General features: G+C 35.0%; 2 protein-coding genes across 4 annotated transcripts; one reads left to right on the forward strand and one right to left on the reverse strand.

The window, feature by feature from the left end:
* Positions 1–19,344: 19,344 nt before the first annotated feature.
* On the forward strand, positions 19,345–23,302 carry LOC139876296 (calmodulin-binding protein 60 B-like). Of its 3 annotated transcripts, XM_071864513.1 has the most exons (9): positions 19,345–19,448; positions 19,623–19,765; positions 20,085–20,160; positions 20,528–20,589; positions 20,887–21,380; positions 21,478–21,638; positions 21,718–21,921; positions 22,002–22,239; positions 22,454–23,302. In XM_071864513.1, the coding sequence occupies exons 2-9, from the start codon at positions 19,653–19,655 to the stop codon at positions 23,059–23,061; spliced, it is 1,956 nt and encodes a 651-aa protein (XP_071720614.1). In that variant the 5' UTR covers positions 19,345–19,448; positions 19,623–19,652; the 3' UTR covers positions 23,062–23,302. The 3 variants fall into 3 exon arrangements, with proteins under 3 accessions (XP_071720614.1, XP_071721204.1, XP_071719987.1); XM_071865103.1 differs by lacking the exon at positions 19,345–19,448 and having other exon boundaries at positions 19,489–19,765; positions 22,460–23,302; XM_071863886.1 differs by lacking the exon at positions 19,345–19,448 and having other exon boundaries at positions 19,491–19,765.
* A 131-nt stretch (positions 23,303–23,433) lies between these two features.
* LOC139878546 (probable xyloglucan endotransglucosylase/hydrolase protein 23) lies at positions 23,434–24,656 on the reverse strand. Its single transcript, XM_071865404.1, has 3 exons — positions 24,356–24,656; positions 24,062–24,255; positions 23,434–23,978 (listed from the first exon to the last, which is right to left on the reverse strand). Exons 1-3 carry the CDS (start codon positions 24,620–24,622, stop codon positions 23,582–23,584), a joined length of 858 nt encoding a protein of 285 aa, XP_071721505.1. The 5' UTR covers positions 24,623–24,656; the 3' UTR covers positions 23,434–23,581.
* Between the last annotated feature and the right edge of the window lie 561 nt (positions 24,657–25,217).

Below are 25,217 nucleotides of genomic sequence, written 5' to 3' on the forward strand. Positions count from 1 at the left end.
AATAGCTGCTTGTTGATTTCGAAACATTTGATCATTCTTCTCATTGTTTTGGTTGACAGTGGTAACAAGCTGGGTTTGAGATATCACAAGCTTTTCGATCATCGCTTCAAGGTTGGACTTTTTCTCTTCGTCTTGGGGTTTCTGAAAATATCCGGGAGCTTGTTGTTGATAACCTCCACTAGATCCTGGCTGGAACCTCGAACCTTGATTACCTTAAGGATTATAAGGATTTTTGAAATTCCTATTAAACTGAGCACGTCCCTGAAACTGATTGTTGTTCTGTTGACTAATAAAAGCAATCTCTTCCTTCTGATTCATAGTCAAACCCGCATCACAATCTTTTGCTAAATGTAATCCCCCTCAATATTCACAACCAACCTTCATACCATGAATATCCTTATCCAACTTCTCTAAATGCCTACCAAATTTATCTAACTTAGCATTTATAGACCCATAATCATCATAAGCACCAGTGGTTTCGGTCCTCTTTACTGAAGCTGAACGTGGTAACTCATGATCTTGATGCCACTCGTGAGTGTAGGCAGCTTGATTTTCAATAATCTCTAACGCTTCTTCTTCTGTCTTATCCATCAAAGTACCTCCTGCTGCTTGATCAATACTCTGACGAGTTGGTATGTCACAACCTTTGTAGAAAATCTGGACCTTTTGTAAATCATTCAACCCGTGTTGCGAACACGAGCGTAACATATTAGAATAGTGGTCCCAAGCATCAAATAATGTCTCACTGCTCTTTTGTCTGAATTGTGAAATTTCTGCTTGAATTCTAGCAACTCGAGACGCAGGGAAAAACTTTGATAAAAACTTATCCACCAACCCATCCCAAGAGGTAATCGCTCCCTCGGGTTGCTTATCTAACCATCTCTTAGCTTCTCCCTTAAGAGTCCAGGGAAAAAGCCTTGTCTTGATCGAAGTATCAACAACCTCATTCAGCTTGAATAAGTTGCAAACATCATTGAAAACACGAAGATGCTCGTTAGCATCCTCACTAACCTTACCATGAAATTGGCAATCAGAAGAAATCAAACTCAAAATTGGACCTGTGATTTGGAAAGGCTGAGTGATGTTTGGTTGAGTAATCGAATTTCCTTGACCAGCTCGAGTGGCCTTCAAATTTTCCGCCATAGCCTGAGGACGAGGTGGTAGATCAGCCATCTCTTCAGTCTCGAAAATATCTAATGAAACGTAAGTGTCTTCCTCTTCGTTGATTTCAGGAGGTGTACCAGGCACCACAGTCTCAGAACTACTACCCAAGTGAATTATATTATCACTCGAAGAAACGGGTGAATCCACTGTAGACTGTTGCTCTTGACTTAATGCTCTAAATAACTCTCTTTCGAGTTCGTCAAATGGCTGAAGAATCGGAGAATCTGAAGAACGCGTATGTGGAATGCACTACCTGTTATCTGCGAAATCACAACTAACAACTAATTAAACGCACCGATTCAATTGAGAATAAACGAAAAATAATAAAAAAACTACAATTAAAACTAAACTAAAAACAATTAGATAACAATCTTAATTTTTGACACAACTGTCCCCGGCATGAAATGTCCCGTTCATATTGATTATGAACGTTCCATATTAATTGATTTCGTTGCGAGGTTTTGACCTCTATATGAGACGTTTTTCAAAGACTGTATTCATTTTTAAAACAACCATAACCTTTATTTTATCAATAAAGTTTTCAAAAGCATTACGTAGATTATCAAATAATGATAATCTAAAATATATTGTTTACACACGACCATTACATAATGGTTTACAATAGAAATATATTACATCGACATATGTTTCTTGAATGCAGTTTTTACATAATATCATACAAACATAGACTCCAAATCTTGTCCTTATTTTAGTATGCAACAGCGGAAGCTCTTAATATTCACCTGAGAATAAACATGCTTTATCAACAAAAATGTTGGTGAGTTATAGGTTTAACCTATATATATCAAATCGTAACAATAGACCACAAGATTTCATATTTCAATATACATCCTATACATAGAGATAAAAATCATTCATATGGTGAACACCTGGTAACCGACATTAACAAGATGCATATATAAGAATATCCCCATCATTCCGGGACACCCTTCGGATATGATATAAATTTCGAAGTACTAAAGCATCCGGTACTTTGGATGAGGTTTGTTAGGCCCAATAGATCTATCTTTAGGATTCGCGTCAATTAAGGTATCTGTTCCCTAATTCTTAGATTACCAGACTTAATAAAAAGGGGCATATTCGATTTCGATAATTCAACCACAGAATGTAGTTTCACGTACTTGTGTCTATTTTGTAAATCATTTATAAAACCTGCATGTATTCTCATCCCAAAAATATTAGATTTTAAAAGTGGGACTATAACTCACTTTCACAGATTTTTACTTCGTCAGGAAGTAAGGCTTGGCCACTGGTCGATTCACGAACCTATAACAAATATGTACATATATATCAAAGTATGTTCAAAATATATTTACAACACTTTTAATACATTTTGATGTTTTAAGTTCATTAAGTCAGCTGTCCTCGTTAGTAACCTACAACTAGTTGTCCAACGTTAGATGTACAGAAAAAAATTGATATATATTATCTTGAATCAATCCACGACCTAGTGTATACACGTCTTAGGCTAGATCACAACTCAAAGTATATATATTTTTGGAATCAACCTCAACCCTGTATAGCTAACTCCCACATTACTGCATATAGAGTGTCTATGGTTGTTCCAAATAATATATACACATGGGTCGATATGATATGTCAAAACATTTGCATACGTGTCTATGGTATCCCAAGATTACATAATATATTAGAATACATGTATAATACAATATAAGTTAGCTAGGATATGATTAATATAGATTTGTTACCAATTTTCACGTTGCTACAACAAGAAAAATTATCCAATCTTGTTTTACCCATAACTTCTTCATTTTAAATCCATTTTGAGTGAATCAAATTGCTATGGTTTCATATTGAACTCTATTTTATGAATCTAAACAAAAAAAGTATAGGTTTATAGTCGGAAATATAAGTTACAAGTCGTTTTTGTAAAGGTAGTCATTTCAGTCGAAAGAACGACGTCTAGATGACCATTTTAGAAAACATACTTCCACTTTGAGTTTAACCATGATTTTTGGATATAGTTTCATGTTCATAAGAAAAATCATTTTTCCAGAAGAACAAGTTTTAAATCAAAGTTTATCATAGTTTTTAATTAACTAACCCAAAACAGCCCGCGGTGTTACTACGACGGCGTATGTCCGGTTTTACAGTGTTCTTCGTGTTTCCAGGTTTTAAATCATTAAGTTAGCATATCATATAGATATAGAACATGTGTTTAGTTGATTTTAAAAGTCAAGTTATAAGGATTAACTTTTGTTTGCGAACAAGTTTAGAATTAACTAAACTATGTTCTAGTGATTACAAGTTTAAACATTCGAATAAGATAGCTTTATATGTATGAATCGAATGATGTTATGAACATCATTACTACCTCAAGTTTTCTGGATAAAGCTACTGGAAATGAGAAAAATGGATCTAGCTTCAAAGAATCATTGGATGGCTTGAAAGTTCTTGAAGCAGAATCATGACACGAAAACAAGTTCAAGTAAGATTTCCACTCGAAATAAGATTGTTATAGTTATAGAAATTGAATCAAAGTTTGAATATGAGTATTACCTTGTATTAGAAAGATATCTTACTGTAAATAATAAAGATTTCTTGAGGTTGGATGATCACTCGACAAGATTGGAAGTAAGCTAGCAAACTTGGAAGTATTCTTGATTTTATGAAACTAGAACTTGTAGAATTTATGAAGAACACTGAGAACTTGAAGATAGAACTTGAGAGAGATTAATTAGATGAAGAAAATTGAAGAATGAAAGTGTTTGTAGGTGTTTTTGGTCGTTGTTATATGGATTAGATATAAAGGATGTGTAATTTTGTTTACATGTAAATAAGTCATGAATGATTACTCATATTTTTGTAATTTTATGAGATATTTCATGCTAGTTGCCAAATGATGGTTCCCACATGTGTTAGATGACTCACATGGGCTGCTAAGAGCTGATCATTAGAGTGTATATACCAATAGTACATACATATAAAAGCTGTGTATTGTATGAGTACGAATACGGGTGCATACGAGTAGAATTGTTGATGAAACTGAACGAGGATGTAATTGTAAGCATTTTTGTTAAGTAGAAGTATTTTGATAAGTGTCTTAAAGTCTTTCAAAAGTGTATGAATACATATTAAAATACTACATGTATATACATTTTAACTGAGTCGTTAAGTCATCGTTAGTCGTTACATGTAAGTGTTGTTTTGAAACCTTTAGGTTAACGATCTTCTTAAATGTTGTTAACCCAATGTTTATAATATCAAATGAGATTTTAAATTATTATATTATCATGATATCATGATGTATTAATATATCTTAATATGATATATATATATATATATACATTAAATGTCGTTACAACGATAATCGTTACATATATGTCTCGTTTCAAAATCATTAAGTTAGTAGTCTTGTTTTTACATATGTAGTTCATTGTTAATATACTTAATGTTATGTTTACTTATCATAATATCATGTTAACTATATATATATATATCCTTATATATGTCATCATATATTTTTTACAAGTTTTAACGTTCGTGAATCGCCGGTCAACTTGGGTGGTCAATTGTCTATATGAAACCTATTTCATTTAATCAAGTCTTAACAAGTTTTATTGCTTAACATGTTGGAAACATTTAATCATGTAAATATCAATTTCATTTAATATATAAAAACATGGAAAAGTTCGGGTCACTACAGTACCTACCCGTTAAATAAATTTCGTCCCGAAATTTTAAGCTGTTGAAAGTGTTGACGAATCTTCTGGAAATAGATGCGGGTATTTCTTCTTCATCTGATCTTCATGCTCCCAGGTGAACTCGGGTCCTCTATGAGCATTCCATCGAACCTTAACAATCGGTATCTTGTTTTGTTTAAGTCTCTTAACCTCACGATCCATTATTTCGACGGGTTCTTTAATGAATTGAAGTTTTTCATTGATTTGGATTTCGTCCAACGGAATAGTGAGATCTTCTTTAGCAAAACATTTCTTCAAATTCGAGACGTGGAAAGTGTTATGTACATTCGCAAGTTGTTGAGGTAACTCAAGTCGGTAAGCTACTGGTCCGACACGATCAATAATCTTGAATGGTCCAATATACCTTGGATTTAATTTCCCCCGTTTACCAAATCGAACAACACCTTTCCAAGGTGCAACCTTAAGCATGACCATTTCTCCAATTTCAAATTCTATGTCTTTTCTTTTAATGTCGGCGTAGCTCTTTTGTCGACTTTGGGCGGTTTTCAACCGTTGTTGAATTTGGATGATCTTCTCGGTAGTTTCTTGTATTATCTCTGGACCCGTAATCTGTCTATCCCCCACTTCACTCTAACAAAACGGAGACCTGCACTTTCTACCATAAAGTGCTTCAAACGGCGCCATCTCAATGCTTGAATGATAGCTGTTATTGTAGGAAAATTCTGCTAACGGTAGATGTCGATCCCAACTATTTTCAAAATCAATAACACATGCTCGTAGCATGTCTTCACACGTTTGTATCGTCCTTTCGCTCTGCCCATCAGTTTGTGGATGATAGGCAGTACTCATGTCTAGATGAGTTCCTAATGCTTGCTGTAATGTCTGTCAGAATCTTGAAATAAATCTGCCATCCCTATCAGAGATAATAGAGATTGGTATTCCATGTCTGGAGACGACTTCCTTCAAATACAGTCGTGCTAACTTCTCCATCTTGTCATCTTCTCTTATTGGCAGAAAGTGTGCTGACTTGGTGAGACGATCAACTATTACCCAAATAGTATCATAACCACTTGCAGTCCTTGGCAATTTAGTAATGAAATCCATGGTAATGTTTTCCCATTTCCATTCCGGGATTTCAGGTTGTTGTAGTAGACCTGATGGTTTCTGATGTTTAGCTTTGACCATAGAACACGTCAAACATTCTCCTACATATTTAGCAATATCGGATTTCATACCTGGCCACCAAAAATATTTCTTAAGATCCTTGTACATCTTCCCCGTTCCAGGATGTATTGAGTATCTGGTTTTATGAGCTTCTCTAAGTACCATTTCTCTCATATCTCCAAATTTTAGTACCCAAATTCTTTCAGCCCTATACCAGGTTCCGTCTTCCCGAATATTAAGATGCTTCTCCGATCCTTTGGGTATTTCATCCTTTAAATTTCCCTCTTTTAAAACTCCTTGTTGCGCCTCCTTTATTTGAGTAGTAAGGTTAGTGTGAATCATTATATTCATAGATTTTACTCGAATGGGTTCTCTGTCCTTTCTGCTCAAGGCGTCAGCTACCACATTTGCCTTCCCCGGGTGGTACCGAATCACAAAGTCGTAATCATTCAATAATTCAATCCACCTACGCTGCCTCATATTCAGTTGTTTCTGATTAAATATGTGTTGAAGACTTTTGTGGTCGGTATATATAATACTTTTGACCCCATATAAGTAGTGCCTCCAAGTCTTTAATGAAAAAACAACCGCACCTAATTCCAAATCATGCGTCGTATAATTTTGCTCGTGAATCTTCAATTGTCTAGATGCATAAGCAATCACCTTCGTCCGTTGTATTAATACACAACCGAGACCTTGCTTTGATGCGTCACAATAAATCACAAAATCATCATTCCCTTCAGGCAATGACAATATAGGTGTCGTAGTTAGCTTTTTCTTTAATAATTGAAACGCCTTCTCTTGTTCATCCTTCCATTCAAATTTCTTCCCTTTATGCGTTAATGCAGTCAAGGGTTTTGCTATTTTGGAGAAATCTTGGATGAATCTTCTGTAGTAACCAGCCAATCCTAAAAATTAACGTATATGCTTCGGAGTTTTTGGGGTTTCCCACTTTTCAACGGTTTCGATCTTTGCCGGGTCCACCTGGATACCTTCTTTGTTCACTATGTGACCGAGGAATTGAACTTCTTCCAACCAAAATGCACACTTTGAAAACTTAGCGTACAGTTTTTATTTCCTCAATACTTCTAGCACTTTTCTCAAATGTTCTTCGTGCTCTTGATCATTCTTTGAGTAAATAAGTATGTCATCGATGAAAACAATGACAAAATTGTCAAGATATGGCCCACACACTCGGTTCATAAGGTCCATAAACACAGGTGGTGCGTTAGTCAATCCAAACGGCATAACCATAAACTCGTAATGACCATAACGCGTCCTAAAAGCAGTTTTTGGAATATCATCCTCCTTTACTCGCATTTGATGATATCCAGAACGTAAATAGATCTTCAAATAAACCGACGAGCCTTGTAGTTGATCAAATAAGTCGTCAATTCTCGGCAGTGGATAACGGTTTTTGATGGTAAGTTTGTTCAACTCTCTGTAGTCAATACACAACCTAAATGTACCATCCTTCTTCTTGACAAACAAAACAGGAGCTCCACATGGTGATGTGCTTGGTCGAATGAAACCACGTTCTAATAGTTCTTGCAGTTGGCTTTGCAGTTCTTTCATCTCGCTGGGTGCGAGTCTATAAGGAGCATGAGCTATTGGTGCAGCTCCTGGTATAAGATCTATTTGAAATTTAACAGATCGATGTGGAGGTAGTCCCGATAATTCTTTAGGAAATACATCGGGAAATTCTTTTGCGACGAGAACATCATTGATGCTCTTTTCTTCAATTTGTACTTTCTCGACGTGTGCTAGAACAGCATAGCAACCTTTTCTTATTAGTTTTTGTGCCTTCAAATTACTAATAAGATGTAGCTTGGTGTTGCCCTTTTCTCCGTACACCATTAAGGGTTCTCCTTCTTCTCGTACAAGGCGAATTGCATTTTTATAACATACGATCTCTGCTTTCACCTTCTTCAGCCAGTCCATGCCAACTATTACATCAAAACTACCTAACTCTACGGGTATCAAATCAATCTTAAATATTTCGCTACCCAGTTTAATTTCTCGATTCCGGCATATATAATCTGCTGAAATTAATTTACCGTTTGCTAATTCGAGTAAAAATTTACTATCCAACGGCGTCAATGGACAACTTAATTTAGCACAAAAATCTCTACTCATATAGCTTCTATCCGCACCCGAATCAAATAAAACGTAAGTAGATTTATTGTTAATAAGAAACGTACCCGTAACAAGCTCCGGGTCTTCCTGTGCCTCTGCCGCATTAATATTGAAAACTCTTCCACGGTCTTGTCCATTCGTGTTCTCCTAGTTCAGGCAATTTCTAATAATGTGGCCCGGTTTTCCACATTTATAACAAACTACATTGGCATAATTTGCTCCGACACTACTTGCTCCACCATTACTCGTTCCGATACCATTTGTTCCTTTCGTTCTGTTAACCCCTGGTTCGTAGACCTCACACTTCGCCGCGCTATGACCATTTCTTTTACACTTGTTGCAAAATTTGGTGCAGAACCCCGAGTGATACTTTTCACACCTTTGGCATAGCTGTTTCTGATTGTTGTTGTTGTTGCGGTTATTATTGTTGTTGGGATGATTGTTGTAGTTGCTGCTGCTGTTGTTGTTGTTGTTGTCGTCGTTGTTGGGCCTTTTGTTGTAGTTGCGATTGATGTTGCGATTGTTGGGATAGTTGTTGCGATTATTGTTGTAATTGCTGTTGTTGTTGTATTGGTGATTCTTATCACCGTTTTCCTCCCACTTTCTTTTGACTTGCTTCACATTGGCCTCTTCAGCAGTCTGTTCTTTAATTCTTTCTTCAATCTGGTTCACTAGTTTGTGAGCCATTCTACATGCATGTTGTATGGAGGCGGGCTCGTGTGAACTTATATCTTCTTGGATTCTTTCCGGTAATCCTTTCACAAACGCGTCGATCTTCTCTTCCTCATCTTCGAACGCTCCCGGACATAATAGGCACAATTCTGTGAATCGTCTTTCATACGTGGTAATATCAAATCCTTGGGTTCGTAACCCTCTAAGTTCTGTCTTGAGCTTATTGACCTCGGTTCTGGGACGGTACTTCTCGTTCATCAAGTGCTTGAATGCTGACCACGGTAGTGCGTAAGCATCATCATGTCCCACTTGCTCTAGATAGGTATTCCACCATGTTAACGCAGAACCTGTGAAGGTATGCGTAGCGTACTTCACTTTGTCCTCTTCAGTACACTTACTTATGGCAAACACCGATTCGACCTTCTCGGTCCACCGTTTCAATCCGATCGGTCCTTCGGTTCCATCAAATTCCAAAGGTTTGCAGGCAGTGAATTCTTTGTAGGTGCATCCTACACGATTTCCTGTACTGCTAGATCCAAGGTTATTGTTGGTATGTAGCGCAGCCTGTACTGCGGCTATGTTTGAAGCTAGAAAAGTACGGAATTCCTCTTCATTCATATTCACGGTGTGTCGAGTAGTCAGTGCCATTTCTTTCAAAATAGTGAAATGGAACAAGTTAATCATACAGAATATTAAGAGTAGTCAATAATATCTCGTAGCATAATATGAACTCATTTATAAAAGCTTTTTCTTCATATTAGCGTTTTATAAGTTTAAATTCGGGTAGTACCTACCCGTTAAGTTCATACTTAGTAGCTAATATACAATTCAACTACTACAATTCTATATGAAGAACTGATTATAATAATATTTCGCGTTCAAACTTTTACACAATATTTTACAAACTTACAATATCGCTTATTTTACATATAGCATGAAATATAGCACACAATAAATTTGATACAAGATGGTTGTGAAGATAATTCTAGCTAGTACACAAGTCGTTCAGCAAAGGCAATAAAGACACGTAATTCATACGTCCAGAAACAAGTCATGCATTCTGGTTTTACTAGGACTACTTCCCATCCTTGGTCTTGTGGAACATAACCGTTATGGCCGTTGATAAGACAGCGTGTTGTAACGTCGTCAAAGGGACGAGGGTTACGTAATGTCCAACAGTCCCGTAACAATCTAAAAACCTCATTTCTTACCCCAATTACCGACTCCGTCACTTGTGGGAACGTTTTGTTTAATAGTTGTAGCCCGATGTTCTTGTTCTCACTTTGGTGAGAAGCGAACATTACTAATCCGTAAGCATAACATGCTTCTTTATGTTGCATGTTAGCCGCTTTTTCTAAATCATGAAGTCCTATATTCGGATACATTGAGTCAAAATAATTTCTTAACCCGTTGCGTAAAATAGCATTTGGGTTCCCCGCAATATATGCGTCAAAGTAAACACATCGTAACTTATGGGTTTCCCAATGTGATATCCCCCATCTTTCGAACGAAAGCCTTTTATAAACCAAGGAATTCATGGAAAGTTCTTCGAATGTCTTACAAACTGATCTCGCCTTAAATAGCTGTGCCGAGGAATTCTGACCGACTCTAGACAAGATTTCATCAATCATGTCTCCGGGTAGGTCTCTTAAAATATTGGGTTGTCTATCCATTTTGTGTTTTTATACTGTAAAATAGACAAGAGTTAGATTCATAAAAAAATACTTATTAATACAAGTAATTTTTACATATATCATAAAGCATAAGCACGCTATATTACATATATTACACCACACGAATACAACTATCTTATTCTGACTCGCTCGTTTCTTCTTCTTCGGTTTTGGTTCGTTTTGCCAAGTTTCTAGGAATATATGATGTTCCCCTAATACGAGCCGTCGTTTTCCACATTGGTTTAGAAAAACCTGGTGGTTTAGAGGTTCCCGGGTTATTGTCACAACTTAAGAAATACGGGTGTTGATGATACATATAAAGTTCATCGTGTTTGGAATCAAATTTCTCTATTTTTATGCCCTTTCCCTTATTGTTCTCTTTTGCCTTATTACATTGTGTTGGGGTAATTTCTATAACATCATCGGAATCCTTGTCGGGATCCGATTCATCGGAGAATTGGTAATCCTCCCAATACTTTGCTTCCTTGGCGAAAACACCATTGACCATAATTAACTTTGGTCGGTTGGTTGAGGATTTTCTTCTACTTAACCGTTTTATTATTTCCCCCACTGGTTCTATTTCTTCTTCCGGTTCCGATTCCGATTCTTCTTTCGGTTCCGACTCTTCTTCCGGTTCCTCTTCGGGAACTTGTGAATCAGTCCACGAATCATTCCAATTTACATTTGACTCTACATTATTATTAGGTGAGTCAACGGGACTTGTTCTAGAGGTAGACATCTATCACATAATATCAAACACGTTAAGAGATTAATATATCACATAATATTCACATGTTAAAAATATATAGTTTCCAACAAAAATGTTAAGCAATTATTTATAAAGAAAACACGGTCGAAGTCCAGACTCACTAATGCATCCTAACAAACTCGATAAGACACACTAATGCAAATTTTCTGGTTCTCTAAGACCAACACTCTGATACCAACTGAAATGTCCCGTTCATATTGATTATAAACGTTCCATATTAATTGATTTTGTTGCGAGGTTTTGACCTCTATATGAGACGTTTTTCAAAGACTGCATTCATTTTTAAAACAACCATAACCTTTATTTTATCAATAAAGGTTTCAAAAGCATTACGTAGATTATCAAATAATGATAATCTAAAATATACTGTTTACACACGACCATTACATAATGGTTTACAATAGAAATATATTACATCGACATATGTTTCTTGAATGCAGTTTTTACATAATATCATACAAACATAGACTCCAAATCTTGTCCTTATTTTAGTATGCAACAGCGGAAGCTCTTAATATTCACTTGAGAATAAACATGCTTTAAACTTCAACAAAAATGTTGGTGAGTTATAGGTTTAACTTATATATATCAAATCGTAACAATAGACCACAAGATTTCATATTTCAATATACATCCCATACATAGAGATAAAAATCATTCATATGGTGAACACCTAGTAACCGACATTAACAAGATGCATATATAAGAATATCCCCATCATTCCGGGACACCCTTTGGATATGATATAAATTTCGAAGTACTAAAGCATCCGGTACTTTAGATGAGGTTTGTTAGGCCCAATAGATCTATCTTTAGGATTCGCGTCAATTTGGGTATCTGTTCCCTAATTCTTAGATTACCAGACTTAATAAAAAGGAGCATATTCGATTTCGATAATTCAACCATAGAATGTAGTTTCACGTACTTGTGTCTATTTTGTAAATCATTTATAAAACCTGCATGTATTCTCATCCCAAAAATATTAGATTTTAAAAGTGGGACTATAACTCACTTTCACAGATTTTTACTTCGTCGGGAAGTAAGACTTAGCCACTGGTCGATTCACGAACCTATAACAAATATGTACATATATATCAAAGTATGTTCAAAATATATTTACAACACTTTTAATACATTTTGATGTTTTAAGTTCATTAAGTCAGCTGTCCTCGTTAGTAACCTACAACTAGTTGTCCAACGTTAGATGTACAGAAAAAAATTGATATATATTATCTTGAATCAATCCACGACCCAGTGTATACACGTCTCAGGCTAGATCACAACTCAAAGTATATATATTTTTGAAATCAACCTCAACCCTGTATAGCTAACTCCCACATTACTGCATATAGAGTGTCTATGGTTGTTCCAAATAATATATACACATGGGTCGATATGATATGTCAAAACATTTGCATACGTGTCTATGGTATCCCAAGATTACATAATATATTAGAATACATGTATAATACAATATAAGTTAGCTAGGATATGATTAATATAGATTTGTTACCAATTTTCACGTTGCTACAACAAGAAAAATTATCCAATCTTGTTTTACCCATAACTTCTTCATTTTAAATCCATTTTGAGTGAATCAAATTGCTATGGTTTCATATTGAACTCTATTTTATGAATCTAAACAGAAAAAGTATAGGTTTATAGTCGGAAATATAAGTTACAATTCGTTTTTGTAAAGGTAGTCATTTCAGTCGAAAGAACGACGTCTAGATGACCATTTTAGAAAACATACTTCCACTTTGAGTTTAACCATGATTTTTGGATATAGTTTCATGTTCATAAGAAAAATCATTTTCCCAGAAGAACAACTTTTAAATCAAAGTTTATCATAGTTTTTAATTAACTAACCTAAAACAGCCCGCGGTGTTACTACGACGGCGTATGTCCAGTTTTACAGTGTTCTTCGTGTTTCCAGGTTTTAAATCATTAAGTTAGCATATCATATAGATATAGAACATGTGTTTAGTTGATTTTAAAAGTCAAGTTAGAAGGATTAACTTTTGTTTGCGAACAAGTTTAGAATTAACTAAACTATGTTCTAGTGATTACAAGTTTAAACCTTCGAATAAGATAGCTTTATATGTATGAATTGAATGATGTTATGAACGTCATTAATACCTCAAGTTTTCTGGATAAAGCTACTGGAAATGAGAAAAATGGATCTAGCTTCAAAGGATCCTTGGATGGCTTGAAAGTTCTTGAAGCAGAATCATGACACGAAAACAAGTTCAAGTAAAATTTCCACTCGAAATAAGATTGTTATAGTTATAGAAATTGAATCAGAGTTTGAATATGAGTATTACCTTGTATTAGAAAGATATCTTACTGTAAATAATAAAGATTTCTTGAGGTTAGATGATCACTCTACAAGATTGGAAGTAAGCTAGCAAACTTGGAAGTATTATTGATTTTATGAAACTAGAACTTGTAGAATTTATGAAGAACACTTAGAACTTGAAGATAGAACTTGAGAGAGATTAATTAGATGAAGAAAATTGAAGAATGAAAGTGTTTGTAGGTGTTTTTGGTCATTGGTATATGGATTAGATATAAAGGATGTGTAATTTTGTTTACATGTAAATAAGTTATGAATGATTACTCATATTTTTGTAATTTTATGAGATATTTCATGCTAGTTGCCAAATGATGGTTCCCACATGTGTTAGGTGACTCACATGGGCTGCTAAGAGCTGATCATTGGAGTATATATACCAATAGTACATACATCTAAAAGCTGTGTATTGTACGAGTACGAATACACGTGCATACGAGTAGAATTGTTGATGAAACTGAACGAGGATGTAATTGTAAGCATTTTTGTTAAGTAGAAGTATTTTGATAAGTGTCTTGAAGTCTTTCAAAAGTGTATGAATGCATATTAAAATACTACATGTATATACATTTTAACTGAGTCTTTAAGTCATCGTTAGTCGTTACATGTAAGTGTTGTTTTGAAACCTTTAGGTTAACGATCTTGTTAAATGTTGTTAACCCAATGTTTATAATATCAAATGAGATTTTAAATTATTATATTATCATGATATCATGATGTATTAATATATCTTAATATGATATATATATATACATTAAATGTCGTTACAACGATAATCGTTACATATATGTCTCGTTTCAAAATCATTAAGTTAGTAGTCTTGTTTTTACATATGTAGTTCATTGTTAATATACTTAATGATATGTTTACTTATCATAATATCATGTTAACTATATATATATATATCCATATATATGTCATCATATAGTTTTTACAAGTTTTAACGTTCGTGAATTGCCGGTCAACTTGAGTGGTCAATTGTCTATATGAAACCTATTTCAATTAATCAAGTCTTAACAAGTTTGATTGCTTAACATGTTGGAAACATTTAATCATGTAAATATCAATTTCATTTAATATATAAAAACATGGAAAAGTTCGGGTCACTACACGGCAGCGGCGCCAAAATCTTGATGTGTAAAATCTAGTATATAAATTATCTCTGGAAAGTGCCGGTTTAAAGATTACTACACACTAACGGGCAGTGTACCCGATCGTGCAATAGTATAAAGTTGGTAAATCCGAAATCGTTCCAAGGACAGTTTAAAGTGAGAATTAAGATTGCAACTAATGAAATAAACTAAGTTAATCTATTAAAATGGAAAATACGAGATAATGGTTTTGGTGGCTATTTAACGATTAGCCAAATCAAGATTTGATTTGAAAACAGAAAAGAACAATATTTTTGGTATTTTAAGATTTAAGCTGTAAAGCAAACGAATAAAAATAAGAAAGTTTTAATCAATAAAAGAACAAATGTTCGTCTAGACCATTTACACCTAGTATTGGATGCATTAAGATTAAGCCCCAGTTATAATCTAACATATGTGAATTACCTAGTCGGTTCACCTGGAATTCTCCAGCGCAGATACTTCAATTAGAATTACACGACACGGAATTCCCCGTAGCCTAAGACCTCCTAATTGTGACCAAATATCTCAACTGAGATGAAGACTCGAATTTCAATCACACCAACTCTCGTTGTGTGTAATTCACCCCTATTTCGTCTAGCCTTTTGAATCCAATTTACTCTCGTCTCCGAGTAAGCAAACAATCAATTAAGACAAACCAATTGTAAATTTATGTACTAAATTAATGAACTCTCGTCCTATCAAACAACTACACAACCAATTGAATCGAAAAGTCTAGCTTCAATAAGAATCGTTCTTTAATTCAAACATCAGATCATCATAAATTAAAAGAATAACTGATAAGTAGCATCCAATACATAGGTTTAGAAGTCTAGACAAACATTAAATAACTTAGCCAATAACCATGACAACAAAAGAAATCAAAATAACAAATAATAAAGAAAATATTGTTTGATAATTTAGAATCAACCTAACACGATGAATCTTGATGAGTGCTGAGATTGATCCTTGAAATCAGAATGATTGGAGCGTTAGAGTGAACTTGGAATTCCCCAAAAGTGATTAAAAATCGCCCCTAATGCTCTCAAATTCGGCTGCCCAAAAGATAACCCTTTGAATGAAAAACTGCACCTTATTTATAGCAAGAGAAATCTGGCCGACTCGATTTGCGCGGTGCGCGTTTAAGTGCGCGGCGCGCACTTCTAAAGGATTTTTGTTGTTCGAAATATAAACGTGGCTGATCTATTTTGAAGCACAATTGCGCGCGCGGCGCGCATCTGGGAGCTCAGCAGTTCTCACGTGTTTTTACTTAGAACTCGTCTTGATCACAACCCAATTCATCCAATAACATAGAAACTGCTGTAAACGCGCCATAAACACCATAAATCAATCAACTAACACTTCTCGGCTCTCAAATCATAATCTTCCAAATATTCGCGAATAATAACCAAAACCGTATCCGAATGGACTAAAAATGACGAATATTGCCATGATAAATATATGAGAAATGTGCAATATCAATTGTATTGTAGTAGTCCAATGGCCGACAGAATCACGATCAAAAGCAAAAGAAGAGAAAAAAAATTAAACAGATAGGGATATATAACAGAATTTGTACATTTCTGATTTATTATGTTTAATATTACTAATAAATATAAATATATTAATAATTAAAATACTGTTAATATTATTATTAATAATAAAAATACTAATGATAATAATAATAATAGAAATAATAATAATATTAATGATAAAAATAATAATAATAATTATATTAATAATAATAATAATAATAATAATAATAATAATAATAATAATAATAATAATAATAATAATAATAATAATAATAGATAAAGATAATAATAATAATAGTAATTTTTAAAAGTAATGATAATAATATTAATATGACAATATTAATAATAATAACAATGATAACTTTAATAAAAATGATAAGTTTAATTATAATTAATAATAATGATAATAATAACTCTAAAATGTTAATAATAATATTATTAATGATAATAACAATAAATTGTATTATTTTTATAATAATAATTTCTGTTGTTGTGTAATAATAATAATGATTTTTAATGATAATGGTCATAATAATAATAACTAGTCCGGATCCGGTCCGCGCGATGTGGCGGGGGCTTTCGGCTTGTGTATTCATATTTAACGTAGCGTTGTGTATTTACAGATGGGAAAACGGCCCATGTCTTAAGTGCCATTTTAGATGTCGTTGTCTTAAGCGTTTTTAAAAAGTATCCGTTTCGAACGTAGTTAGTTTCGTTTTGTTAAAAAAAAAAATTGAGTGTAACGGTGCTGTCGAAAAAATTTAACTTGCGTCGAACAGAAAGATACGGGATGTCGTTGTGTTAAACGTTTTTTAAAAAGTGTGTGTTTCGCGTATAGTTAGTCCCGTTTGGTTCGTGAGACTTTTTCGAGTTGAACGATAGTCTCGGAAAAATTTAACTCGCACCGAGCGAGAAGATAGGGCCCGTTATAAATTCGGGGAGAATTAGTTTCTTTTATTTTAATAAAATTATATGTTTACACTTTCTACCCCTGAAAAAGTGTAAACTTGAGGGGTTGTTGTGTAAATTGAGCCGAAGTTGAGGGACCTATTGTAGTGTGAACGCAAACAAAAAACTACAACCGGAAATAACTAAAACAACACATTTGGCCATGTGTTTTAGTAATAATAACAAAAATAATATAACAATTTACATGTATCCAATTTCTCATCTTTATATTATATATTGAAAATAATAATATTAATAATACTGATATTAATGTTAATATTAATATTTATAATAATAATGAATGTAATAATAATATGAGTATAACAATTATAATTTAACTTGTAATTAAATATATTAATATTACAATTTATTAATTATTTAATATATAATATGTATATATATATTTATTTACAACAATTGTTCATGAATCGTCGGGAATAGTCAAAGGTTAACCGAATCCATATAAACAGTTCAAAAATTTTGAGATTCAACATTACAGACTTTGCTTAACGTGTCGAAAATATTAAATCATATCGAGAATTTGATTCAAAATAAGTCGAATTTTTCCGGGTCATGACACTAAGGGTCATGAATCTGGTTTCGATTTGGTGGTTCCGTTCTCTCCAAAGGCTGATGCCTTTTTCAAGTCGTTTAGGTGGAGTTAAGGGGTTTTTCGGCGAAGTTTGTTTCCATTGATAATATTAGAGGTACTGCTAGTAGGGTTGGTTCGGTGATGAAAGTGGCGAATTCTTTGCCTGATTTGTTAGGGTATGGTTCTGTTTTTGTGTTTGTTGAAACTACTTAGGTTAAACACATTAACGAGCTAGTTTATGTTTCTTTGATTGCCGAAACTTTGGTTAACGTCCACATTTGGGTCAACGAAGTTTCTGATGTGTCGATCATTGAAAGAATTCAGGCGCCTTATGTCTCGGCTGATTTTGTACAACTTGTTAATGATTCGGTTGTGAAGGAATTGATGACAGGAGGGGGTAATCTTGATGCAGGGGGTCATAAGGGTGTTCCTATTAACGGTGGTGAGGTTTTGGGTGAAGATGTTGGGGAAAGAGGTTTTGATTTTGGTGAGGACGATGTTGGATTTACCTCTCCGGTTGTTACGGGTAATAAGGCAGGTTATGATAATTCTAATGTTGTTAAGTCGGGTTTTGGAATTGTTACACCTTCTTCGGTTACGTTCTCTTTAGATCAGGATCAAGCGGCGTTAGATTCTCATGGTTTTCAAAAAACGTAAACGGGTTCGTTGTTCAGGTTCAACTTCAAGTGATAGTGGTGGGGGGTTTAGGGTGTCATAAAGAGGTGAAGGGAAGAGTGGTTCGGGTTTTGCTCTGGTACGTGTAGGTTTTGAAGTTGGACAGTTGAGCAACAAGATGGACGGGTCGTGCGGATTGTTTGTTTGGTAAGGATTCTGGTGGGCCTGAGATGGTTAATAAGCCTGATGTTGGGCAAGGTTGGAGAATTCGGATCTCGGGGAGATCTAGTTTGGACTTTTTTAGGGAGATCTCGGCATCTCAGAATAATCTCGGGGAGATCTCGGACGTTGACTTACGTTGACTTTATAGTTTTTTTTTATAAAAACATAAATAAAAATATAAATAGATGTATATTTATATACGTTTTTACGAGATTTTACAAAAATATCCGAGAAATGAGCGAAAAAATCTTAGAAATTACGAATTTTACAAGAAAATCTTACAAATTAGCAAGAAAATCCGAGAAATAGTGGCTTTGACTAAATTCGAAGGTCTAAGTTTTGATGGTTAAGTTTTTTTCGTTCGTTTTAGTTTCATTGAGCTCTCGTTGTTTTTGTATTTGTGTGCGTGTTTGTAGAGGTTTTTGTGCTGTTTGGCCTAAGTGCCTATATTTGTATCTTTGTTCCGAGTCTTTATTTTTTTGATAAAGATCTCGTGTTATATGAAAGTTACCGTTAAAAAAACAATAAAGAAAATAAAATACGCTAAACGTTTCGGATGTTAAACCGTTTAACCTTTGGTGGGCAGGAGAGCCGAAAGTCATCGAGTCTGACATGGCATTGTACGGATCATCGCATAAGATAAGATCAAACGGTTAAAACAATCCCACAACCAAAAAAGATCTGCATAAAATCAAAACCATTTAACCTGCTTACGACACTCGCTACTCGTCACAGAAGACCCGTAGATAGAGAGAGAGAGAAACTGCGTGGACCTCAATTTCTGACCAGGTAGATAGATATAGATATTAGATATTTTACTTTAATTCAATTCAATAAATTAAATTAAATTAATTAATTATATTAAACTAGTATAACCAGAAATTATAAATATGTACAGTGGATCTCTGAGGCGACATATGATTTCTAGGGTTTGAATTTGTGCTGATAATTGCTGTAATATAGGGTTGTAGATAGTAATTAGGGTTTGAAGAAATGCAGACTAGGAATATGGAGAGGACGAATTCGATTAGGGAGAGGGGGAAGAGAGGTTTGGAAGGTGAAGATGAGCATCAGCAAGCGGAGCGAAAGCGTCCGGCTCTAGCTAGGTAACGAACCGAGTTCGCGTTCAGTTTATTTTTCTTGTGTTGTGATTGAGATCTAATCTCTAGTTATTGCCTTTTCATATGGTGAAATGTTTATGTTAATTTAGTTATCTATTATCTGATCCTAGACGAAAGTGTTCTTGTGTAACATAGTACTCTGTACAATTTCATACGGAGTATGAAGTACGGTTAACATATGGAATGCAATCAATGAAGATTATGAATTACTATGTATTACTATTACTCTATTAGTGTCCATAGAGTTTGTTTGTTGTTCAACTGCTCAATTCAAGCCTCCCTTATGATAAATCTATTTGTGCAGTGTAATTGTGGAAGCTTTGAAGGTTGATAGTCTCCAAAAGCTTTGCTCATCCTTGGAACCTATTCTTCGCAGAGTTGTAAGACGTTGCCTTTTATATTTCCACGTTATAAAACATTGCATACTACTGGTTTATTTTCTGTTTACCTTTCTATTTATGTGGTCTCCTTATATAAGTCAACCTTGTCGAAATTATTCTGAAGTCTAGCTTGCTGACTATCTATTTGAAGATCATATCGTCCGGTAATGCCTGATTATAGTGTCAGAGTTTACCTTGAAACATTGATTTTTCTAAGACCAACAAGTTGAATTAAGGGAACTAAAGATAATTAGATAAACAATGGGCACCATTTTTACATTTGCAAATTCCATCACATGTGACATACAATTTATGTTGTCGTTATCACTAGCCTGTGCTCAGTTCACAAGCCAATTTGTGTGAACAGGTAAGCGAAGAAGTGGAACGAGCTTTAGCAAAGCTGGGCCCTGCTAGCCTAAGTAATGGAAGGTTTGTGATTCTTCTTTATTTACTTGTATTGCATATTTGCTTTCAAGGGTTAGCATAGTGATCACTTTGTAGTGCAGTTTTATTACTTTGTATACGTTTGTATTTCCATTAGATGACCAAACTCCCTTTGATTTTGAGTAAACAATGTCATTCTTTCACGCCTTTCTACCTAAGGGTACCTTAACTATGTGTGACTTCATGCGGTATCCCTTAACTACTTGCCCCATACACACGCATGGTCTACCCACATGTCGATTAATGATCTCTTGATAAATTTCTCTTCTTCTAACTCATCAGGGCTTCACCAAAGCGTATTGAAGGACCGGATGGCAGAAACCTGCAGCTTCACTTCAAATCCAGGATGTCTTTACCCCTTTTCACAGGAGGCAAAGTTGAAGGGGAGCAGGGTGCTGCTATTCATATTGTCTTGGTTGATGCCAACACCGGGCATGTTTTCACATCAGGACCTGAATCATCAATAAAACTAGACGTTGTTGTATTGGAAGGTGATTTCAACAACGAAGACAAAGATGACTGGACTCAAGAAGAATTTGATAGCCATGTTGTAAAAGAACGTGAAGGTAAACGACCATTGTTGACTGGAGAGTTACAGGTCATGCTCAAAGAAGGTGTCGGGACATTAGGCGAGTTGACTTTTACCGACAACTCAAGTTGGATTAGGAGCAGGAAGTTCAGGCTTGGTCTGAAGGTAGCATCTGGATTCTGTGAGGGCATTCGTGTACGTGAAGCCAAAACTGAAGCTTTCCTTGTTAAAGATCATAGAGGGGAATGTACGTTGGTTCATTTTAGTTTGTTTCTTATTACTTTAGTAATTATCTAATTTTCTTTTTTTTTTTTTTTTTTTTTTTTTTTTTTGCGTGTTGACAGTGTATAAGAAACACTACCCTCCGGCCCTAAATGATGAGGTATGGAGATTGGAGAAGATAGGCAAAGATGGATCGTTTCACAAGAGGCTTAATAAAGCAGGGATCTTTTTTGTTGAAGATTTTCTACGCCTTGTTGTCAGGGATCATCAGAAACTACGTACCGTAAGTATATGTATATATGATATATCATGATTGTATTTTTGTGTCATTTTAGGGTCTCATTATCTCTGTTTCTCTGTAGATTCTTGGAAGTGGCATGTCGAATAAGATGTGGGATGCTCTATTAGAGCATGCAAAAACATGTGTACCGAGTGGGAAACTTTATGTGTATTATGCGGAGGATAACCGAAATGTCGGTGTTGTTTTCAACCATATATATGAACTAAGTGGTCTTATTGCTAGTGACGAATATCAACCAGTCGATTCTCTCTCTGAAGGCCAAAAGGTTCTTGCTTTTTTGGATTATATCACACTGTTATATTGTTGGTTCTGGGCTCCTTTTAGTAAGCATTTTTTTTCCGGTAGGTATATGTGGACACACTGGTTAAAAAAGCGTACGATAACTGGAATCAAGTTGTAGAGTACGATGGCAAGTCACTCGTTAGCTTCAAGCAACCTAAGAGGTCGAGTGCTTCTCGGAATGATTATTCAGGTGCTTCAATAGAGTATCCAAGATCTTCGAATAATCAGCTATTGCCACCACGTGCACCTGTCGTGGGTCCCTCTGAGTCTCTCTCTGTTGATTCAAACCTGCTACTAGGAGGTAGGCCGTACCTTTTTTATACCTTTTTTTGTTTTGTTAATTATGCTTCTCTTTAACCTAGGGCACTAGTTGGACCATAAAGAATTTGTAGTAAGTTTACTATCTCTGACGATGTTCATCTCTTAACTGGGACTAGGACTCTGGGAGACTAATCAGCCGTTCATTTGATTATATTTGGATATTTTATATGCGATTAACCTTTTGCATCACTTAGGTTCAGGTTATAATGACAATTTTGACACCGTGTATCAAACCGGGCCACAAGTTATGAATACTAATCCACATGGTCAATATGATATTGGCTTTGCTTCAAATGGTCGCCATATTGCAAATTCTCAGCAGATACAAAACACTAACGGATATGATAATATATCTGGCCCCCTAGGGCTTGGTCCTCCACAATCAACATCATTTCAGACCATGAATTCATCTGTTCCGCAATCCAATATGAATATACATCCGTTTAATGAATGGTCCCATAACAACGAGGACAAAGGGGTTGAGGACTTGATGTCAGAGGAGGAAATTCGCATGAGAAGTAATGAAATGCTCGAGAATGAAGATATGCAACAACTTCTTCGACTTTTTAGCATGGGTGGTGGTGGTGGTCATGCAAGTAACGTGTCGGAAGATGGGTTCTCTTTTCCATCGTTTATGCCTTCACCGGCTCCGAATTTTGACTTCGATAACGACCGCGGCCACTCGGGGAAGGCGGTAGTTGGGTGGCTGAAGATAAAGGCGGCTATGCGATGGGGGTTTTTTGTCAGGAAGAAAGCTGCTGAAAGACGGGCACAGATTGTACAGTTAGAGGATGATGAATGAAAATCGACCGCTTCAAATTGTCGGTAATGACTCTTCGCCGATTGGATCGCAGTAAATTGTAGGGGTCTATAGGAGGTATTATTTTGGCTTTGCATGTACAGTAAGAAGTTCAATGTAACAAACTTTTTAGAAGAGATCAAAAGCTCGGTTACATATGCTTGTTGTTTTTCTTTTTCCTGTATAATATATTGGTTTGTACCCTTTTTTTATTAGCTTGATGATGATGAAGTTACTCCTATCATCTTTAATTTGTTCTTTTAGATGTACAATAAGCATTACTAATATCTGATATGAGGTTAAATTCTTCAAAAGCTATGATAACAATTTCTAGCAAATTATATCGCGTAAATATAAAGCTTCAACAATCAACAATGAATAATATAAAAACCTTTTATTGACAGATTATTAGCTAATTACTACAAAGAATATGAATAAGTAATATAATCAATCTTTACTAAACTTAAATACACAAAAAATATTATATGCTGGTGTACATAATAAGAACTGCAATATTAACCAATCATGCCATTTTGCACTCTGGTGGAAACCCTTGAGGAAACCTCTTAGAATCAGAGCAGTAGTTGTATATCATGTAATTCTTTTGAACCCATCTCAACCTCTCTTGCTTTGTATTATCCAATTCCGCCGACAACCACGGCCGATTGCCACCCGAAGGCGCAGAGCCACCGCAAGACGATTTCCCAGAAGTCACAACACAAGCATCAGCCTTAAAGTTTCTATAAGAAGCTGTAAAAGGAGCTTTACTCCAATCAGTCTTCACAAGACCACCTCTTGTTGCCCAATCATCAGCGTTCCATAAACTCGAATGTATCCTCATCGCCTGGTTCTTTGGAAACGGCACACCAATCGATTCAGCGTTCTTGAATTCTCTAATCGGCGTTCCATCTACCGAAAATCTGAACATTTTAACAAACAATTAATTAATACGTTGCATATGTTTACAAGTATAATGTTAATTGTGTAGTGTGGTTATATTTACATGATGCGTTGAGGGTTCCAAAGGATGGAGTAAGTATGAAAATCGGAAGTTGGATCGAACCACAAGTAAAATTGTTGTTCTCTGTTGCCTTTGCCTTGACTAAACACATTTGTATGTAATATGTACGGATCACCACTCAAGTTACCCAAGAACTCGAAGTCTATTTCGTCCCAGTTTGATCCCTTTGAAGACAACTGCAACAAACACAATCGTAATTAATCGAAAATTCATTATTTTCATGTTACAAATAAGTAAAAAAGTTACTAGTAGGAAGCTAATTAAGAAGTAACTTACATAGTATGCAGTTACAGTGCCAGCAGAGTTGCCGGGAACAAGTTTAAGTTGCATGTCAATTTGGCCAAACAAGTACTCGTTTCTTGATTCGAACCCTGAACCGGATGCTTTATCAAGGGAGAGCGTTAATTGGTCGGCGTTGAGTACTTTACCACGCCCGTTGCCCCACGTGATATCGAACTCATTGTAGAAATTGGCTGAAGTGGTACCCAGAAATATGATCACGAGTAGGAAAATAGGAAGTGTTGAGGTGGAAGAAAAGGTCATTTTAGTTTTGTGTAAGTAGATAAATAAGATAATATTGTATGAGTAAGTTGAAGATACAAACACGAATGGGTTAGTATTTATAGGGTGGGTTTGTGGGTATGTTGTATGTACGTACGTAGTAATTATAGAAAGTGATGTTTTAAGTGCCAAGCAGGATTTGGTTGTAACACAGCTGGTATTAGTTAACGTGTGACTTTCATATACTCCGTATTTAAGAGATAGGGATGAGGATGATTCAAATATTAAGAGGTAGTGAAGAGGACTAGCGTTGATTCTTCAAAGTAGACTTATTTTAGGTTTGGTAAAGTGTACACGGTAAAATTAATTTGTAAAATTAATTAAATAAAATTCATTTTAAAGGTTAATATTAGTAACATTCATTTATACATTTATTAATTCAATCCGACAAGTTTTATATGTATCTTACTATATCTTAGTTTATGATTTCTGAATTTCAATTTCTGCTATTTAAAAAAATAATGAATTTTAACATCCATCACACCTAAACAAAACTTTTACGACGAATGTACGTGGACCAATTATGAGGACGCGTTTGTTAGCTAGAAAATAAATTCGTCGTATTCATAATTTAATA

The sequence above is a fragment of the Rutidosis leptorrhynchoides genome, chromosome 1 (genome assembly GCF_046630445.1).
Source record: "Rutidosis leptorrhynchoides isolate AG116_Rl617_1_P2 chromosome 1, CSIRO_AGI_Rlap_v1, whole genome shotgun sequence".
Lineage (NCBI taxonomy): Eukaryota > Viridiplantae > Streptophyta > Magnoliopsida > Asterales > Asteraceae > Rutidosis > Rutidosis leptorrhynchoides.